This window comes from Rhodnius prolixus, unplaced genomic scaffold (assembly GCF_049639745.1).
Source record: "Rhodnius prolixus isolate KJV_2025 unplaced genomic scaffold, Rpr scaffold_14, whole genome shotgun sequence".
In the NCBI taxonomy this organism is placed as follows: Eukaryota; Metazoa; Arthropoda; class Insecta; order Hemiptera; family Reduviidae; genus Rhodnius; species Rhodnius prolixus.
In genome coordinates, this window is record NW_027411594.1 from 8,308,430 (window position 1) to 8,329,890 (window position 21,461).

Genomic DNA, 21,461 nt, shown 5'->3' on the forward strand with positions numbered 1-21,461 from the left:
ATCTCACATTTATTTGGGCATGTATTGAATGAAGCCACATCACCTCTAACTCCAGGGGAGTATCACTTTTGGCAGTTAACCCTTTCCGGACCGAATTATTATACAGAGAGAGAGAGAAAAAAAACTTTTTTCACTGCAATAAATAATGCTTAAAATGAACAAATCAAATATTTTTTTCCATTTTGAATGTTTTGAACATTTTTTGGAAAATGATTCCATATGGCATCATTGGGCACCAGTTAGCAAGAATGAAAATAATTAAAACTTTATTTATTCCATCTAGGAATGGTTGAATTTTGTACAATTTATTGTAATTAGGGTGATTTGGATCAGAGATAAAGTTTGTATTGTCATTCACATGGAAAAATGTGCGAAGTTTGTCAAAACGATTTCTGCTCATTGCATCCGCAAGGATACCTGGTATCTCTGGCCCAATACATTCTATAGCTTGGCATTTTTACAATTCCGCTCATGATGTTTATACCCAAAATTTATTTTATTTCATTAATTGTGGTGCCAATAGATTGGGCAGTCTTTTGAGCAGAATATAAATTAGATTGCTCCACAAAATTTTTTAAAATTTCATTCGAACAAAAGAGTTGAAAATAATTTATGGGCTTGTCACATCCATAAGTGATATTGTGTTTTTTATTGAAAGAAAAATTAGTAGAATTCAAGTGAAAATCATCCCTAACTGGTACCCAACTAATGTTGTTCCCGCGTAATAATTTTGGAAGTTTCCTTTTTGCTTCAGGGGTTGGTAAAACAGGATCCTGCAAATTATTGGAAGGGTTTCCTGAAATATTTTCCGAACTAGCTGATCTTTCATCCTCAGTAAAAAAAACTCATCTTCATTTGGTAAAGTGGTATAATTAGAGTCTGTTTTTGGGGGTAAATTAGCGTTGGCATCAACTTCCCCAATTTGTTCATCTTCAGAATCTGAAGATTCTAAGTCAACATCTGACCAATTACCGTCTAATATAATCTTTATAGCTTCTTCGGGTGTATACATGCGCTCCATGTTAAAAAAAACAGGTCAGAATATACCCTATGTAATAAAAAAAATAGAATGGTTAATAGTCAAGTTTTGCTCAAAGAGTCCATATGGACTCATTTTTAAAATTTCGATTATACAAATAAATATAAGTTAAATAAATTGAAACATACCTAATTAAAGATAAATAACACTTAGTTTCTACAAAAACAAATAATTAAGAAACAAAAAAGCTTTAAAACATGCAAAAAAAATTTCACAAATACAACTGTAATGAAGACGATTTTCTGGTGGTTGACAACAATGAAATAAAAACATATTATATTTTCGCGGGCAAGAATTATGTAAAAATTACGACTTGTGCTGCCCCAACAGGCATGAAAGAAAACTAAAATGATGCCAATTGTATTATTTGGTCAAAATTAAGCAAGAAATAATACATTTTAAACTAGTGATGCCATATGGCATCATCGAGCTGGAAAGGGTTAAGTACAAATGTTTCAAATTAGTCCCTAATTGGAGCTAGATGGTCTATGAATGAAATTCCAATGAGGGGGGGGGGGGGAATGTGTAAAGTAAAACGTTAAAATTCAAATTTAAATAAATGTCTAAAGGATGGAACAAGGGTGGGGGACACCACCAACACTTGAAATACCCTTTTTTAAATAATAATTGTTTATTCACAAATTAAAGTAATTAACAAATCCTATGTTTAATTTTATACAAATACCAGACACGGTATTAGATGACAAACGTTTATAATACAATTAAAACAATGAACAAATTCCATATCTATTTTTTCCTTAAATACCAGACACGGTATTAGATGACAAATATTCAATAAACAATTAATATAATTACAGAATCCTATGTATATTTTAACACAAATACCAGGCACGGTATTGGGTGACAACTGTTCATTTAAACAAGTAAAACTATTAAAGAATCCAATATCTATTCTTTCACAAATACCAGGCACGGTATTATGGGTAGGAGACAAATGTTAACAATACAATAAATGTCCAGGGATGTGCATAGGGAATTCTCTTTAAACCATTTACAAAATACCAGACGAGGTATCGGGGCATGAATAATTATTGTGACAATCAAAACCCCAGACAGGGTACCCCCCCGTCAAATACCTCAAATAAAGCTTTCTTAATAATAAATGTACAAGACTTAACATAAGTTGGTAATACAGGAATTACAATAATCAATACCAATGGGGACATTAATATCCAGTTTTAAACAGACAATTTCTCTCCATAAACACTGGCACAATGTTATATAGCAGAAGGACGTCACCAAGATGGCGCCGCCATTGGCACTTTGTTGAAAGACAGGGCCAAGACACACACACATCTAGTAACTCCTTGGACAAGTCAAGGGGAACTGAACTCTTTCACCTGCACCGGCCAATAACTCCACTTTGTCCAAACCATCAATTCTGCCAACTGACGGTTGACACTCAAAGAAATTCCAGTCCTGGGGGGGGGGGCGTAACCTTGTTCGAGAACCAAACTGTCCATTTCCTTTCGTGCATTTCTAGTCTCGAAACTATTAAACCTAATGCATTTTATTAGAAATCAAAATCCCTTCAAACTCATTACATGTCTGAAGGCGTCCATGCCCAACAGTTCTTCTAGGTCGATGCGGTTGGCGTGGTAAATCCCGGCTAAGTACAATAGACCTATCAAAGCTCTTATTTCCTCTGAGTCCGTTTCTCGGCAATCCCTCTCCCTTGAATGTCCATCTATCTTTTATTGTTAGCGTAGGGGACGGAATTGTGGTTTTGGTGAATTGTAATTATATTTTCTTACTAAATATTGATATTAAAAATTACTAAACAATAAACCGATATTTCACCCTTTACGAAAACCTCAATTTCGTGCTTAAATAACGTAATTATAGAACACTCTTCGAATACCTCCGGGTTCGGGGTTATTTTCGCAAACCCCACACACCTGACACCAATGTAATGCTTCATTATGTTTGCTTCAACCTTAGGGGTTTCAATTTAAAAAAAAAAAGAACACCTGGTCGACACTTTAAAACTTTATTATCTTACATAAAATCCTTGACTAATAATTAACTAAGTAACGTAAATTGTAAATATGTAACGTAACTAATAATACACGTAAATTGTAAATATGTAAATTAACTAAAAAGGGTGACAAAAATGTGAAAATGAATTAAAAACCCTTGACTAAGAATTATAAAAACAACCACTACGACAGGAGTTCCCCCTTACCGCCCGTCGCCCTGCCTACCGGGACCAGAGAGTGGCGACCCCAAAGATCTCAAGACAAATTTGGCTTACCCGCCGCCAGCACATGCAGCTTGACCATTCCTCGCCAAAATCTTCTCTGATATTGTCAGGGTTTTCGCACTCAGCACCAGCCACTCCGTTCGGTCACACTCACTGTTCTGTTTTTCTTTCCTTCCTTTCTCTCATACTATCACTCACACAGACTCACATTGACACACCCTACACACACACACACCACTCTCTAGGCCCCCACCATTCCGTCGGCAGCGCGCACAATGCTCCTATCAACTTCCTGACTATGCATTCTAAGACTACCTTATCGGCCTCGTGTTACATTCTCTATGTATAGCAATGTTACATTCTCTATGTATAGCAATGTTACATTCTCTATGTATAGCAATTGAATTCTAAAAGAAAATATAATTACAATTCACCAAAACCACAATTCCGTCCCCTACATTAGAATATATACATTTGTATATCTTTGAATGTCTTGTATCATTTCGTCTGTAAACAGAAATTTCAACACCGCTAGTAAATTAGTAATTTTACGTTTTGATTTTTTTGTAGGTGTTTTATTCCATCTCCAGGTTTGTATTACTTTCTTCGAACCGCAGTATAACAAATTGGGATCATCATCACCCTCTTTGCTTTTTTCTAGACTTCGCTTAGATTCCGAATCTCCTTCCCTTTCAAAAACTATCTCCATCTTCCGTCGCTCCGTCTTAGGCTTGACCTGTATCTATGAGATACTGGCGCCCTCTGCAAGGTTTTATACTAGTTGTTAAATATTGTAAAAATGTTCTCTATTTGAAAACCACAGCTAGTAAACATTCACTAGTTAATGAATCCTTAAAGTGACCTGACTTGCCACAGTTTATACATGTTCCTTCTAATCTTCTGTTAGGCCCTTTGCAATCTATTTGGCGATGACCATATCCTAAAACATGCATAGCATCTAGTCACGACCATTCTTCGTCGCATCCTGCAGTTTATCCATCCAATCTTAATGCGACTGGCTGTCAATAGATCATTTGCTTTGTGTTCATTTATAGAAAAGATCTGACACAGAGTGATTATCTGCAAAATTTATACGGAGTGCTCTTATGATTTCGTTTATAGTTTGATAATTGTTATTATACACAACAATTTTTGCCGGTCCCTTTATTATTAACCCAGATAACCCTAAAGTCGAAATGCAACTTTTTTAAATTAACTGATATTTTTTTTCAGTTGCATTTAATCCATAAATAATGTATACGAGAGTCATTTGAAAAGTCCGTGCAAAGTCAGAGAGATAGCACCACTGGCGCGTATCGAGGTTATGTTTAGTTAGTAGCATCTCTTGGAAGAACATACGCCAAGTTTCAGCCAGATCGGTCTATTTCTTTGTGTTTGGCATTCGTTTGAATCGAGGAAGTCGAGTGATTTTCAAAAAATGGACGAAAAAGAATTTCTTGTGTTGATTAAACACTACTTTATGAAAGGCAAAACGCCTCAGGAGACTAAAGAGAAGCTTGATAAACATTATGGTGACTCTGCACCTACGATTAGAACAGTTTATAAGTGATTTCAAAATTTTCGGAGTGGCCATATGGGCACAAGTGACGCTGAACGTTCTTGGACGCCCTGTTGAGGTTACTACTCCAGAAATCATTGATAAAATCCATGATATGGTGATGGATGACAGAAGAGTGAAGCTGCGTGAGATTGCTAGTGCTGTGGGCATCTCGAATGAACGGGTACATAATATTTTGCATCAACATTTGGACATGACAAAGCTATCCGCAAGATGGGTGCCGCGATTGCTCACGCTTGACCAAAAACGAAATCGTGTGAAGTGTTGCAAGGACGGTTTGCAGCTGTTCCAGAAGAATCCGGCAGGACTTTAGGCGTCGTTTCGTCACTGTGGATGAAACATGGATACATCACTACACTCCAGAGACCAAGGACAATCTAAACAATGGGTTACCAAGGGAGAATCTGCGCCAAAAAAGGCGAAGACCGTTCCTTCGGCCGGAAAGATTATGGCGACTGTCTTTTGGGATTCGCAAGGAATAATCCTCATCGACTATCTGGAAAAGGGTAAAACTATTACAGGTGCATATTATTCATCGTTATTGGACCGTTTGAAAACCGAGCTGCAAGAAAAACGCCCACGATTGGCCCACAAAAAAAGTCCTTTTCCATCACGACAACGCACCAGCTCACACCTCAGCAGTTGTGGTCGCAAAATTAATGGAAATAGGGTTCCAACTCGTTTCACATCCCCCCTATTCTGCAGACTTGGCTCCATCGGACTACTATTTGTTCCCCAATATGAAGAAATGGCTGGCGGAAAAAAGATTTTATTCAAACGAGGAGGTGATTGCAGAAACGAATGGCTATTTTTCAGACTTGGACAAATCCTATTATTCGGAAGGGATCAACAAACTAGAGCAGCGTTGGACGAAGTGTATAAGCCTAAAAGGAGACTATGTTGAAAAATAAAAAAGGTTTACCCCAAAAAATTAAGTAGTTTTTATTTTTGCACGGACTTTTCAAACGACCCTCGTATAACAATTTTTAATTTATTAATTATTTATAAATGTGTTTTTGAGGGCGTCCTATATTTAGGACATCAGGGTTTAGTATACCCCTTATAAGTATAGAGGTAAACAAGTATAGGTAGTCAATTATTTAAAAAAAAAAATGTATTTTATTTAAAATTTATAATTAAAATTGAAATTAATTAATTTCCGTGATATTTAATGAAACATTTAACATGTAATCCTACATTGCATTTTCGGCATCTGGTTGTGGTTTTCGTGTGGCATAATCTGCACCTGGTCTGCTTTTCTTGCGGCTCAACCAAGTGATCCAAACGGTCATATCTTGTATCCACATTTTCGACCGATGACGGTCTACCTGTACCTCTCTTTGGCGTCGTGGCAGGGCCGTTGCTAGTAATAATCGGTCGCTATTCGCCTTCGGAAAGCTAGTTGATCCAGTTTACCACCCGATATTTTATGAAGCTGCCATGCGTTCTGTACGGCAACATCAATGCAGTGACATTATTGGGAAATACCACTTCTTACTCCTGATGGTTACTCTATACAAACTCACGTTTTCGTCACACCTGTCGACTCCCCCCATGTACTTATTATATACTTTTATCAGTGCCAGTTGGGCTATTGTGATCATTTTTTTCTCTTTTTGGGAGAATTGTTTCACGTTTACGGTCGGTGTGGAGTATTTAAAATGGAAATACCCCACTTGCTAGAGATCAGGAATCAGGTGGTCGAAAAATAAGAATTAGTCTTTCAGTGCTTTCAACGACTATACATTTATTCTTCTACACTACATCATTTTTGGTGATGATAACCCAAAACCCAGTCTTCAGCGGGCAACGCCTTTGTCAGGCGCACTGGTAATGGACTGGATTAAGCTGTAGTAGCCCATGCAGATCCAAGGTGCTGGTGTGAATGTTGGAAACGGCAGATGTAGAAGCAAGTCCCCACAATCCGGTTTCCTGTCAAATGGAGGACCAGCTCTAACCTTAAAGATGAGGCTACTCTGAATTAGCGCTAAGAAGGAGGCTGAGATTAACTGGACGCACACTGTTGAGATGTAGGCACAGCTACCAAGCTTCTGGCGTAATGTCCCTTAAACACTGGGATAGCCGGTATTAGTAATAATGAAAAATGAATATAATACAGTGTTAACAAGTTGAAGGTAGTGCCAAATAAGTTGAAGAATCCAGCAGCGGAAGTGTTGCGCAATCTGATGAATTTTGCTAAAAGGGTGAATAATCATTCGCCAGTAAGCCAGACCACTCTCAGGTGTAAGGAATAAGCAATAATAATAAGAATCACCCAGGGGTATTAAGAGAAGATAGGCTGACTTACCGCTTCAAGAATTAGTTCACCTGTGAGTCCAATATTTGAGTGAATTGTAATAATGCCGCTTGATAAGTGTAATGGCACAGTATAAAAGAACAGCCACTGCCACAACAGAAGCCGTCTAGGGCAGATAGATGAAAAACTTCCAAAAGGCAGACATGTGCAAGCAGAAGGCAAGATGGCGTTCAAGTCCAGTTCAAAGGCTGTACTTCGTACAGGCACACAGTCAATTCTCCGCTAGAGCAATGACGACTTACGACCGACTGTAGAACTAGCAACCAACAGGGTGTGTCCAACTTAGCACTGCCCACCGAATTTAGTCAAGTCAAGCAACATAATGTTCTGAAGTGTATAGTTGAAAGACGTGTATAAAACATTATTTTGTTCACCAAGGAATAAAAGGTATATATTGAAACCGGACACTAAAGAAATGAATCTAACTGAATATAAAAATTAATAAGAAATAAAGATGGCTAACCGAACAGTGTGGCCAGTTAACCATATGTAGAAAAATTGGGAGTCCCCCCACTGAGGTATCCCTTTTATATAAATTCGCGTAGTAATACGCGACAGTTAGTAATACCGGAGTGGAATTAGAAGCCATCAGTACACAGCTGTTATCATTCCAAATGCTTACTAGTAATTTTCTGTCCTCTGCAGAGTAATAATCAAATGAACCTCGAGGTTCTTTTTGGAAATTTTTTATTTTGGGCAAAGGACACTTACAAATCCTGTTTTCGCGGACAGTTCCAGGTGCCAACATATTTCTTTCTGATAACATCTGTAATAAATGTATACTAGAAAAAAAATTATCAAAAAATAATTTAAATTTTATATTAGGATATTTTGAGGAAAGAATATCTACGTAAGATAACACACTTGCTCCCAGGCCATAATCTTTATAAAAGGGATTTGTAATTGTGCTGGCTCCTTGATAAGGTTCCATCCACACAACGTAACCGAAGTAAGTTGCGCCCACCCAAAATTTATAACCATATCTTATCGGTTTACCTTTTATAAATTGTTTACAGCCGTGACGGCCGTTGTAAGGAACCATAGCCTCATCGATGCTATGCTGTTGTATAGGTGGCATATGCAAGAGAAACTTTTCGTTCATGTGATCTATAAGAGGACGCACTTTTGAAAATTTATCACTTTTGTCCAACTTATTATTGTCATTACATTGAATAAGTGCAACAATATATTCAAATCGGTCTCTAGTCATACATTTGGCAATCATATATCAATCGATGGTCAAATTGTAAGACCAGTGCAAGCCAATTTGACTTCATTAAGAATTAAAATTCCCTTTTTGAATATGTTTTTGTTGTGAATGTTATTGTAATCAGTTGGCCTGTTAGGAGGGGATTCCGACGGAGAGGTAAGGAATAAAACACTCGCTTCACTGTACTAGTGTATTAACAGAAACTAAAACTTTTCTATCACTTATCTACAACCCCAACTAAATCAGAGAGTCACTTTTCTTTCCTTAGAAAACCTAACCCATAAACATAACGTATTTCCTACAGACTAAATTACTCAACCTCACTCATTCAACGCAAGCATACCACATCTACACGAACATACACTCGCTTACAAATCTAATTAACTTAATTACTATTACATAGAAATTACATTTGAATAATTATAATATTATTTGTACAGTAATATCAATAGCCTGCTGGCCGGGGAAGGAGAGAGAGTTAGTGTACCAATTCCCAACACCTAGCTCACCTCGGTATTTCGGCTCAACAACAACTTGCCCCTAGTTTCTCCAAATATTAATAACCACCATACAGACAGCAACTACACCGCTCTCAGTGGCAGCCAAGCTTTTACTGACTATCTCTCTCTCCCCCCACGACCGGCCCACCTGAGTGAGCTCTATCCCCACTTTGTCTCTACACTACCTTATTACATTATCAAGCTGAGCAAAAGGTCTTGGTGCCTTAGCCTAAAAATCATCCCATACTCTATCCATGAAAGCAGGAATGCAAGAGAACGACACTGGAGCCACTGAATGGTTATGACTATCTTGTGCAGTTTCCCAATACATTTTTCTTCTAGGGAGCATCGCGTACCCACTCATCATAAGAATACCTATGAAACATTTTATTTCATTCACTGTTGAGTCAGCTACGTTATTCTTGCTGCCCGCATAACGGTTGCTTCCCAAAGTCAGATTTTGAAATAAATTGTCATCAAAAAACAAATAGAAGAGATCCAGAGGGGTCAAATTTTCATAAGACCTAGAAGATTCAAGTTCCCAGGGAACCTCTTCTCTCTGGAGATCTTCTCTTACCCATTCATAATTTTTGGTTTTTTTTATTTTTAGAAGTGATGATTGGTGGTGTTACACTAAACTTCCGCTACCCCGGCGTAGCTTCAGTGGAGACGGGGTGGGCCGAGGTGTAGGCACCAGAGATAAATAAATAAAAGAAAATAAAATAAAGTGTATAAAAATTGGAAATATATATATATACCTGCGTTATATTTGGGCGCCACGCCGTTTTAACATGAACTTCCGTAGTAAACGGCGAAACCTACGTGGGAAGGGGGAGCAGGAAGAAAATCAAAGAAAAGGCAAGTAGGAGTATATAATGCGTATATTAAAAACTATTAAGCACAAAGAAACAGAAATAATGGCAAATGCAACCTAGTTTACGTGTTCCAGTTTGAACGTTACGCTAATTACCTTAATTACGGAAGCTTCCTTACACAGACAAAAAAAACTAGAACTTATATAAAAGCTGAATGTTAACACAAAAATACTAGAAACACTTTTTATAATGAAAACCTTAATACCACAAAGAAAAATTAATTACATGCAACAAAAGAAAGAATCGAAATAGTAAAACTAGTAACTACTAAAAGAAAAGGTAAAGTTCTTTGATTATCCAATCAGAGCCTGTCAGCAGACGCTTCTCCGGGAAACAGTTTGAATCAAAACGGGACTTACCCCCGGCCTGGTTGTTGTTCTTTTTGGTGTAATTCATAGAGTGATATTTACGGAGGGGATCGCTGTCTTCTTTCTTCGGGATCCCCACGATGCTGTTCCAGAGCTTTTTTCCAGCGCAGTCCTCCACGCACTTTCTTCTTCCCTTTTTACCCTTTTTATTTGGTAGCGTACAATCCCTGCTCAAGGGTATATTACCACGGCACTAGTACTACCACTGGTAATTCACCCGCTACACAATTTTTCCTAATTTTCTAATAAGGAAAAAATTAGGAATACTAAACCGGCCTAGCCGTAGAAAAAGGAAAATCCGGTCCTTCACACCGCACGCTAGCTCTCACACTGTCCTCCTAGCCCTTTCCTTTCCAGAACTTCCCTAATTTCCCAACCAGGAAAATTAGAGGTCCAAATCCGGCCTAGCCGCAGGAAAAGGTGGCCATGTGCCTCGCACCGAGCTCCAGCGCTCACTGACCCTCACACCTCTTAACTATGCGCCGCTCTGCTTTTTTTTCCCTTCGCCAGCAGTCCAAAGTACACCTTCACTCTATTCTATTGTTTTGTGCATAAAAACTACGTATTGCTTATGCTAAGCTTGCATTTGCTTTTTAGATTAAATTATTTAAAATTAAAAGTATAACTAAATTTTGTTACCCGAATTTTAGTCGGTAACAATTGTGGATGGACTTCCACTTCACCTTTTTCCACTTCTGCTTCAGCAAGCAATTGTGAACCCGGTAAGTTGTTTACGATCACTAATTCTTCATCCCCTGAATCTTCGTCGGTTAAAATCTCGCAAGCATTTAGCGGTGGCAAGATGTTTAATTTTATCCTTTCAATATCTCGGTATTGTTTCTGACCTTCCTCAAATGCCATAACCAGATCATTTAGCGTATATTGACTGAAAACAGAAGAAAAGTAAAATAATATACGTTGTGTCACTAACGTCCTACATGTAGGTCACCAAAGTTTAGCGTGCTTAATTTTTTAAATTTACGTCCAAATGGTTCATAAACCAATTAATTACTTTTATTCAAACCTAGTAAATAAGAAAAACCAATTTACATTTCAATATTTAAAATATACTCACCTAGAAGACGCCATAATCACTACACAACCAAATATTTAAAAAGTAATAATGCTGGCACAATAAATTTCACTTCTATTCGAGTAGAACAGCGAAATACAATTTTTGCAGGTAGAATAGAACTTGGCGGTAATAATTTCAGTGTTGCCATTTGGAAAAAAAAAAAATTCCCTTACCTCGAAAAATTCTAAAGGCCGTGTCCTACATGTAGGACATCAGGTACATCTGGGTTAAGTAAAGGCAATGAAGTAGATGAGTGACAGCGTAGCGGAGTGGGGAGAACGACCACCAATGGGTCAGAGAGCCAGTAAGGCCTGTGGCACTAGACAGGTGTACTTCGGGTGATCAGAGCTGTGGCTATCGCTGGACTTCCGCTCTACTTGGCCAGTCTAACGCACAGACGGACGACGTGAAGGCAGTGCGAGGGAACCGTTTACTTTTGTAACCAGTAATTTCATTTCTTTGTGCAACAGGTTGTGGTTAGTGGTTTGGCTAGGTCGGCAAACCCATTCACAAAACGTCGGTAGTACCCCCGCCAAGCCCAAGAAAGACTTCAATTCCCTGCCGGCGCGAGGGACCGGGTATCTAGCTACGGCTTCCACCTGCTTGGATTCGGAGTGACGCCCTCGGCCGACACAATATGACCCAAGTAGCGCACCACTTCCTGAGCAAGCGTACATTTCTCCAAATTGGCCCGGAGCGTTTTCCAGCTTCACTAAAACACGTACCAGTTGCTGGCAGTGTTCTTCCAGTGTGGAACTAAAGATGATTATATCATTTAAGTACAAAGGCATTCCTCACCTTTGATTTCCGCCAACGGCCGGTCTATGAGCCGCTGAAAGATTGACTAGGCCGAAGGGCATCTTCTTATATTCGAAATGCCCTCTCTCCGTCGTAAATGCAGTTTTCTCTCGATCTTCCGGCCAAATCGGAATCTGGTGATAGCCACTTGTTAGATCCAGCTTGGAAAAATGCCGGCACCGGCTTAACCGCTCCCAGGGTTTCGACTACCAGGAGGAGAGGATATGCGTCAGTCTTCGTAATTTTATTCAAGCCCCTAAAATCGGTGCTGAGCCTATATTTAGGGGTGAACCGTCCTCCCCTTTTTTCGCCACGAGAACTACTGGCGCAGACCATGAGCTCTTCGATGGGCCGATGATATTTTTATTTAACATATCTTGCAGGTGGGCTGCTACAATAGGGCGCTGGCTGAAACCTATATTCCTACCAATCGCGTCTCTATCACTCCTCTGCACCTGCCCGTGGCATTTCCTATTTCCTTTTGTTGATCTTTGCGTTGAGGAAGTGTGCACTCTCTTCACATGTCCAAACTCGTGACAATGATGAACATTTCAGGGATTTTCTATTATTTGAATTTGAAGGCACCAGTCCTCGAATCTCGGGTACAAATCGCTCCAGAACTTCTTCAATTTTGTCCTTCGCTCTACCCGGTGCTTGGAGCGGCGGATAGCTTCAGGTAGGTTTGCCTCACCTGAACTGGATCCCTTTGGATGTTTTTTTTTTTACTGCCTCGAACTCCAAAGCTCTAGCCAGCGTCTCCCCGAGTGTCTTTGATTTGGCTAATTTACTTAAAAGCCTGCTTCTTTAGGCCTTCCGTGAAGGCATCCACGGCAAATCCCTCTAATAGATCATCATTTACACCAGGAAACGCAGCTCTTGCCAAGCGGTAGACAACTGTACTTTTTTTTTTTTTAATAACCTACGCCGGTCTCCAGCCTTGCGGCCTCTAGACCACGCGCAACCCAATAGAGCATCGCTGCCCGGCTATATTGATTAAGGTCTTTAGCCGACTCCCGAGCGTCTGGCAAAGCAGAACACTCCTCGAGGTGCTCGGCATCCATTTCGTCTTGTCTGCATAGTGGGCAAATGGGGGTGTCAAACACACCGATTCTATGCAATCGAAAACATGCAACTGCCACGTCTCTCCTCAGGTTAGGTGGGATGTTATGGTTAAGTAGATTTTCCATCGTTTCCCTACTGCAGCCTGGAAGTTTTTCTCATTTCGTATTGCTTTGTAGTGGCTTTGCGTGATTCTTTTCACAGAGTGGAACGTCAGTTCATTCACCGGCTGGGCCTTCAATGAGCCTTCTCGCGCTAATGCGTCCGCTCTCTCATTGCCGTACAATCCGCAATGGCTGGGGATCCACTGAAATATTTGGAGGGGGGGGTGTAGATTGCTTCCTTGTAGTGCCCCCTGGAAACGTATTTCTATACGGCTGAACGATCTACAATGTCGCCAGCAACCCAACTTATGCGACAAATGCAACGGCCAACACATACACGGTCCAATACAAACGGCCTTGACAAAGCCTCTTTTAAAGTTCTATTCTGGAACGCAGGCGGCCTTAGCCTTGACAAGTTCTCTGAGCTAAAAACTATTTTTACATCTGTACTAAACTGCTGGAGAGCTTCCCCTAGTTGTTGTCATCGTGTCCTAAATTGTATGCAGTATAGTATAGCCGATCGCCAAACCTTCTTTCCAAATGTCCAGTCAAGAGACCAAAATCCTGTCGGTGAGCCTCTGGAACATTCTGGAGTATGTCCAGAGCTTCTCCCCGCAGCGAGACTATCAGTTATTTTGCCTCGCACCGTCCAACCATTTGCAGAAGCTGCCGCATTGAACTGTACTAAATTAATTGGCCCACGATGAAGTTACATCGAAGGCTGGGCGGTTTGATTTGTAGTCCGGCTCCGTACACAATTCTCGGGCCTTCATTTCCTGGCTTACACGTTTCCGCGTCCTTTATTCTGTTTCTGGACATACTGTTCCATCGCCCCTATTTTTCTCTCCAGTTCCACCACTTCGGATTTGCTGTTTCTCTTTTCTTCTTGGACTTTTGTCTTCTTCCTACCGGACCTTGTCTGTTTCGTTTTTGGTTTCTTCTCGTATCTTATTTATTTCTTCCTTTATCGCGTCTTGGCCCTTTTTTACTTCTTTCATTTTGTCTTAGCCCTTTTTCATCTCTCCTTTCATTTCGTCTTGGCCCTTTTTCATCTCTTCTCTCATTTCCTTAATCAGTGTAATTAACGCTTCCATGTTCTGCTTTCTAGTACTTACGTGCATATAACAAAATTGGAATCAAATGTCAAATGTCAAAAAGCAGTGAAAAATCCCCCGTCAGATTTCCAAATACGATATTCAAACTTCTTCGGTAATTCGCCCAGAATACTTACTCGTTTACCGGTTTTATCCAACTTCTGACACCGAATGTAAAAATTGCCTCTATTTGAAAACAACAACTAGTAAACTGCCGCAAGTTAATAAGTAGGTTCGTAAATGATAAAACATGCTAAACTTGTAACAAGCCTGATTTATTAGCACAGCACAGTAAATAAAATTATTTAAAAAATCGCTTTGAGGATATGACACAATAAACTTTCTATCTGTCATCTTTCATTATTTACAAATATTATTCACGTATGTAATTTGAGTTTTGTTTTTATACCATTTATTGTAAGAACATCTCATGTTCCTTCGAACTTATAAATTTAACTAAATAACATTTTGTTCCATGGTATCAGGTATGTGTTTTTCAAAAATAGATCTTTAAATAGTCTTTGAAAGCCTTAATATTTTCTTCAGGTTTTCAAATTTAAAATTTTTGTTTTCATTTTGTAATAAAACTTTGCCTGACAATAATATTGGGAGAAATAAAATTTGGTTATAAGAAAAAAATGATTTGCCACTGATATATCTTCATTCCATGTTTACAGAAGTGAGTAAAGGGTTTTTTAAATTCTAAAGTGTAAAAGATTCAGTTATTGATACAGGATCCAATCAGTAACTGAACTTGATTGTAAAAAATTATGGATTTCGTTCATTAAGGTTCTTCAAAGTGTATGACTCAAAATATTTTGTAACTCTGGTTTCAGTCGATAGGCGTTTTGACTAAGATCTATCCAATTTTTATTTATTTATTTTAAATTGTTTTTAAGAAACTTCTCTGTACAATATTTACATAAGAAGTTACGTGTTAATATTGAAATTTATAGTTAATAAAACACATACGAGGGTCGTTTGAAAAGTCCGTGCAAAGTCAGAGAGATAGCACCACTGGCGCGTATCGAGGTTATGTTTAGTTAGTAGCATCTCTTGGAAGAACACACACCAAGTTTCAGCCAGATCGGTCTATTTCTTTGTGTTTGGCATTCGTTTGAATCGAGGAAGTCGAGTAATTTTCAAAAAATGGACGAAAAAGAATTTGGTGTGTTGATTAAACACTACTTTATGAAAGGCAAAACGCCTCAGGAGACTAAAGATAAGCTTGATAAACATTATGGTGACTCTGCACTTTCGATTAGAACAGTTTATAAGTGGTTTCAAAATTTTCGGAGTGGCCATATGGGCACAAGTGACGCTGAACGTTCTTGGACTCCCTGTTGAGGTTACTACTCCAGAAATCATTGATAAAATCCATGATATGGTGATGGATGACAGAAGAGTGAAGGTGCGTGAGATTGCTAGTACTGTGGGCATCTCGAATGAACGGGTACATAATATTTTGCATCAACATTTGGACATGACAAAGCTATCCGCAAGATGGGTGCCACGATTGCTCACGCTTGACCAAAAACGAAATCGTGTGAAGTGTTGCAAGGACGGTTTGCAGCTGTTCCAGAAGAATCCGGCAGGACTTTAAGCGTTGTTTCGTCACTGTGGATGAAACATGGATACATCACTACACTCCAGAGACCAAAGAACAATCTAAACAATGGGTTACCAAGGGAGAATCTGCGCCAAAAAAGGCGAAGACCGTTCCTTCGGCCGGAAAGATTATGGCGACTGTCTTTTGGGATTCGCAAGGAATAATCCTCATCGACTATCTGGAAAAGGGTTAAACTATTACAGGTGCATATTATTCATCGTTATTGGACCGTTTGAAAACCGAGCTGCAAGAAAAACGCCCACGATTGGCACACAAAAAAAGTCCTTTTCCATCACGACAACGCACCAGCTCACACCTCAGCAGTTGTGGTCGCAAAATTAATGGAAATAGGGTTCCAACTCGTTTCACATCCCCCCTATTCTCCAGACTTGGCTCCCTCGGACTACTATTTGTTCCCCAATATGAAGAAATGGCTGGCGGAAAAAAGATTTTATTCAAACGAGGAAGTGATTGCAGAAACGAATGGCTATTTTTCAGACTTGGACAAATCCTATTATTCGGAAGGGATCAACAAACTAGAGCAGCGTTGGACGAAGTGTATAAGCCTAAAAGGAGACTATGTTGAAAAATAAAAAAGGTTTACCCCAAGAAATTAAGTAGTTTTTATCTTTGCACGGACTTTTCAAACGACCCTCGTAATTGATAGATCCCTGTCTAAAATAAATTACCTTGAATTGACAAATAAAGTCATGGCTGACTTAATTTCTATGACTAGTGGCTAGCAATATAACTTTAGTCATTATTTCTCGTTTTAAAAAATGGGTCACAATGTTCAAAAATAGAAAAAAATGTAAAGATAAACCAATTTTTGTTTTCTGATTATGAAAACTTTAATTACTGTTCATTCTTTTTGGTGACTGATTCATAGTTTCAAATAGGATGAAAAAATAATTGCCATTTCAGTGTTGTGATACATTTATTATGCCGGAGCTTTCGACACATCTTCAGATCTGTGGAACATATTTACAGATTGTTAACAATGATTCTATTAAAATGAATATGTATAATGTGACGAAATTTACAAAAATTATTTACCTAGTTTAGAAAGTAATATTTTTACATCATTAGAGGGTTGGTGTGTCTTCTGTCTTGTCTGTTCATGGAGACTGAGTGTGATCGGTCTGTGTGTGATATGTGTTAGGTTGTGTGGCAAGTCAGTGTTGCCAATTGTCAAGTATTTTGTAGTAAGTTTGCCTATATGTTGTTTAAATTGTTCGTGTCTGTTTTGAAATTTAAACTGTTTTCTGTCTTACGATATATGTATATCATTTCTATATCTTATTTTTTCATCCTATTGAAAACTTTAATATTTTTTTAAGGTTATTTATTTATTTTCATTTTCAGTTATTTACTGTTTGCGTTCATTACATAATAAATAAATAAATACTCCTGTACGCTGCAGCCCCTGTCTAGTCTCACATGTGTGCTACCAATTACAGTAAAATACAGAGAACACAGAATAAATGCCTCAGATTGTTATTGGTTCATTTCCCAGATGGACGCCCATAGACTAGACGCAAGCGGTACTTAGCATCTTCACTACTGTTTATTATCTTCTAGAAAAATTTGTCCGTATCCTCATATAGTAGCCATTGTAAATTGGCAAGTTCTCTTGGTCATAAAAAATATAAACTTAAGCGCTTCAAGCATATTTTGTCGTAAGTACCTGTGTATCAAGCTAAGGTGTTTTGTTATTTTATCCCCCCTTAATACGTATGTAAATATGTTCCCTTTTAATCTGTACTAATATTATCTGATGAGTGTATATTGGCGCTAAGCTTGAAACCTCAATTTCTGTATTATTTCATTTTTGTGTACATAAGTAAAGTTTTGTAAATAAATAATATTAACAAAAAATAATAATTTTTTGTTTTCTTTTTCTTAAGCAGGTAAACCTTAATCGTTCATTAACTAAGGATACGCTTTCAATTAAGCATATTTTTTGTATTTTGACTGTATGGAGCACACGTGAAATGAGCGTCATAGTTAAGAAATTGGCATGAGAGGATTACCCTCTTTGTTCCAGCAATCCAAAGTGCTGCTTCTCGAGACAAGCCAGGAAATTGGAAATCATTCTCAGATGGTCCAACATATGATTCTCGATTTGGGTATAACTGTTTGGTGGTGAATAATCTTATCTCTAAAATACCATTTCAGTATAATGTTTGGTTGTAAGCTTTTTTTTTAGATTATAAAGAGAAGGTGTCGCTGAAATTCTGAGTACAGAAAAAAAAAAAGAAATCCTAAACCGGAAGTACTGCTTGAGTAAATATTTTCGACTTCTCTTTATATTCGATTTAAATCAAAAGTTTTTTATTGAAATAATTTTTCGGGACCAAATTCGATTTGGGCATTTCGATATGAAGGTTAACAATGTTTTCAGGTAAGTAAGCACTTCCAGAATTATGGTTCGTAAAGGGTGTGAAGGTTACGCCATGTTTTTTAATCGGAATATAATTTTTAAGAAACATTAAAGTTTGAGTTCGGTTTATGTCATGGGGTGAAGACTTTGAAGAAAAATTCTGTATATATCAGTTGCCGGTGAGTAAGCTGGGAATTGGTTAATCTGAGCGTGTGCTTACCCATGAGATGGGTACTACTGTCCAGAAGCCGCACTGAAGCTCTGGACACCAATCACCTCAAAACAAAAGTAGAACTCAACTTCATACTTATTACGGTTTTATTAACATAACACTCATTTAATCATCATCCACGGAGATTGCTGCAACTCGCACTGGAGCTGCATTTCCATTTTGCTGTTTCATCGGCATAGCTATAGCTTGGAACCTGTGAGGTAGTGGCTCCGTTAGATTCACATTTTGTATCGTGTAGATGTTATTTTCCGCCAAGATCGTATGCGCTTCTCTATTTGAACCTTGATCAACTGAGGGTGTATCAACTGCAACGCCTACAATCTGTAAATGCATTTAAGATCAATTATTGTTCAGGATAATTATTGGATGCTGCTTTCAGCTCAATGTCCGGTGATGGACAGTGTTGTCTGTAACAAGAGAACGAGAGGTCGGTAGTACACAGAAACTCTGGGCACCAATCACCACAGCAAATGATGCGTCTTAATAATAATAATAATAATAAACCAGATTTGAATCCATATCCAGTTTATAGAGTTTCTGAACTCTGCATAAGGTCAATTTTGATCATAACTAAGTAAAAAGTTCAGAGGCTGCAATTGTCAGGCGCTCTTGATTATAATGGGCCCTAAATTAAAACAAAAAATGTGGCTCAGTTTTACAGAACGGATTCAAACAACATTCTAAATAGACAACAGTATCAAAACGTATTCAACATGATCCAGCAACATTACAATTAGCTGTAACTCCTCTCATCAGAGAGTAACTTCAAAAACCCCGTCACGTCACCACAGACTCGCAAGAATTCAACAAAAAACAGTAAAACTTATCGGTTATTGATATACTTTAATCGTAGTCAAATAAAATGATTACCCTCTTTGTTCCAGCAATCCAAAGTGCTGCTTCTTGAGACAAGCCAGGAAATTGGAAATCATCCTTAGATGGTCCAACATATGATTCTCGATTTGGGTAAAACTGTTTGGCCCAGCCGTAGTTAACAAACACTAGACTGTTGTCCGGCATTACACCATGTAATCGTTCCCATTCGATCGATTTCTCTTCTGGTAATTTGTATGCAGAATTTGTGCCAGTCTCTGATGTTGCATCAATAAGAATGCCTGCAGATTAATTAAAGCACTATCAACAGTTTGAAAATATGTTAAATAATTGGATTTAAAAAAAAAAAAAAAACACCAAAATTGTCGAAACACAATCAATTGACCTGTTATCACTCAAAGTGAAACGAATCAAAAGTGCCTTTATAGTAAATTGATGTCCCCCAATATTCACAAATTGTCAAACGTCAAAAGTGTCAAGAACATTCAAAATAACTTGTCAATTTAATTAAGTCAGTTATTTCAAAGTTCCATTTTTCTTCCAAAGCATTCACTTTGAAGTAAAAGGTACTGTTCTAAGTGGTATTATCCAGCCCTGCACTTGATAGTGCTTATTTGAGATTAAAAATCACTTTCCGTGATCCTAGGTCGGAATTTCTACTTTTTCCACTGTTTTTTAAATTAATCTAGGAATGACCTTCCGAGGGTCAATTTAATGTAGGAATGACTCTAGTCTAATTTTTAATTCTTCAGAAGTGATATAGAAGGTTCAAAAAGCCTGTTGATGAAACGAACCTTTTAGTTGACTCTGTCTGGTAGAAGAGGAACCTAGGAATATGATTTTCAGGAGATGGAGAATGACGGACGATAATGGCGAGTCCTAGGAACTTTCAAGTAACGAATACCTTCTTATAATGCTCACTTATGGACAATCACAAACCTGTCCAAGGCTCAATTGGAACTAACACTACTAAACATATGCAATTTTAACTTCAGTAAACTGGCAGTACCTGTCACGAAGAATCGATCAGTATGTATCTCATCGATGGCAAGTGCATCGTTTTTGAAATGACGTGGTGCGTCCATGTAGGTGCCCAAGAACTCTCCAGTTTCAAACCTTCCAATCCAATTATTAAGTGACTTATTGACAGATTTTGCATTTAAAATAATATTTAGGCAAAGTGTACAAGGTTAAGTTACCTGAATGGAATACATCCTTGAGTACTGGTCGTTACATTGTCGTAACTATAAGTTAGATCGACTAACTTAAGACTAAAACAGTCACCGAACCATGGCAAAGTAGTGGCCAGCAAGACAATCAGAAAAGTTTCCATCTGAAGATTTGGTTTACTTTTGATTTTTATTAAGGCTAGGCAAAGAAATAGAAGTTGATTTTTTTTTTTCGTTTCGAGTCTATCCTTCAAATTGTTTTTCTTAAATACCTAGCTAATGCTGTCCTAACTTTATCGATCCAATATGTTGGTCAACATTTCATTTATTACAATGTAAAAATTAATAAGGAGCAAGTATAAGACAATGTGGAATTTATTAGTATACTTACTGAAAGCAGAAGAGTACTTTCTTGATAAAGCCTGCGCAAACGTGACTTTAAGAAAGTCACAGATTCGTCTCAGCACTAATTTCACAGATATTTTAGCAAGGTATGTAAAAAATGAAAAAGAAAAATTTATATATATATATCCATTCTGAAAAATGATTAACTTTACCACCAAGCTGATAATGTCAAAAATATAGAAACTTGAAAAGGATAACAATGTTATCTTTGACGAGCAATAATATTACAAAGCAATCTTGAAAGAAAACTAAATTTAAATTAATTTAGACAATAGTTTTTATGCTTTCACAATGAATGGTATTTAAGAAATAGTTCCAACATTTTTTGGTCAATGAACGCTAATTAATAAACATGTGGTAGAGACATATTTGTCCTCCGTTTTCTGATTGCAGAAAATTTTTCTTGTGTGATCCATTATACATATTTTCCAGCGTCATTAGTAAGGACCCAGTTTTTGGAAGTTAAAATGACTGTCTATAATCGTGGATATCCTAAGAGAAACGATCTAATCTTAACATAATTATCAACAGATAATTTGCGTGCCAAAAAAATATACATTTCTCATGACGGTTTTGGTTGAGAAAAT

The 21,461-nt window shown here is 37.9% G+C and overlaps 1 protein-coding gene and 1 long non-coding RNA gene across 3 annotated transcripts; one reads left to right on the forward strand and one right to left on the reverse strand.

Annotated features, from left to right (window-relative positions):
• Positions 1-10,840: 10,840 nt before the first annotated feature.
• LOC141451819 (uncharacterized) lies at positions 10,841-17,735 on the forward strand. Its single transcript, XR_012457115.1, has 2 exons — positions 10,841-17,056; positions 17,217-17,735. It is a non-coding gene; the product is annotated as an uncharacterized lncRNA (long non-coding RNA).
• Positions 17,736-18,095: 360 nt separating this feature from the next.
• On the reverse strand, positions 18,096-21,419 carry LOC141451817 (kynurenine formamidase-like). 2 transcript variants are annotated; one of them, XM_074123497.1, is made up of 6 exons: positions 21,027-21,419; positions 20,861-20,935; positions 20,500-20,668; positions 20,310-20,416; positions 19,337-19,581; positions 18,096-18,787 (listed from the first exon to the last, which is right to left on the reverse strand). In XM_074123497.1, exons 3-6 carry the CDS (start codon positions 20,631-20,633, stop codon positions 18,572-18,574), a joined length of 702 nt encoding a protein of 233 aa, XP_073979598.1. In that variant the 5' UTR covers positions 20,634-20,668; positions 20,861-20,935; positions 21,027-21,419; the 3' UTR covers positions 18,096-18,571. The 2 variants fall into 2 exon arrangements, with proteins under 2 accessions (XP_073979598.1, XP_073979599.1); XM_074123498.1 differs by lacking the exons at positions 20,861-20,935; positions 21,027-21,419 and adding an exon at positions 20,742-20,848.
• Between the last annotated feature and the right edge of the window lie 42 nt (positions 21,420-21,461).

Excerpts from the sequence above, each read along its gene's own strand:
- LOC141451817 (XM_074123497.1), bottom strand. The coding sequence starts at position 20,633 with ATGGAAACTTTTCTGATTGTCTTGCTGGCCACTACTTTGCCATGGTTC. Across the intron at positions 19,582-20,309 it reads TGATCGATTCTTCGTGACAG|GCATTCTTATTGATGCAACA; the intron begins GTACTGCCAGTT and ends ATTAATCTGCAG. Across the intron at positions 18,788-19,336 it reads GGATTGCTGGAACAAAGAGG|ATTGTAGGCGTTGCAGTTGA; the intron begins GTAATCATTTTA and ends ATGCATTTACAG.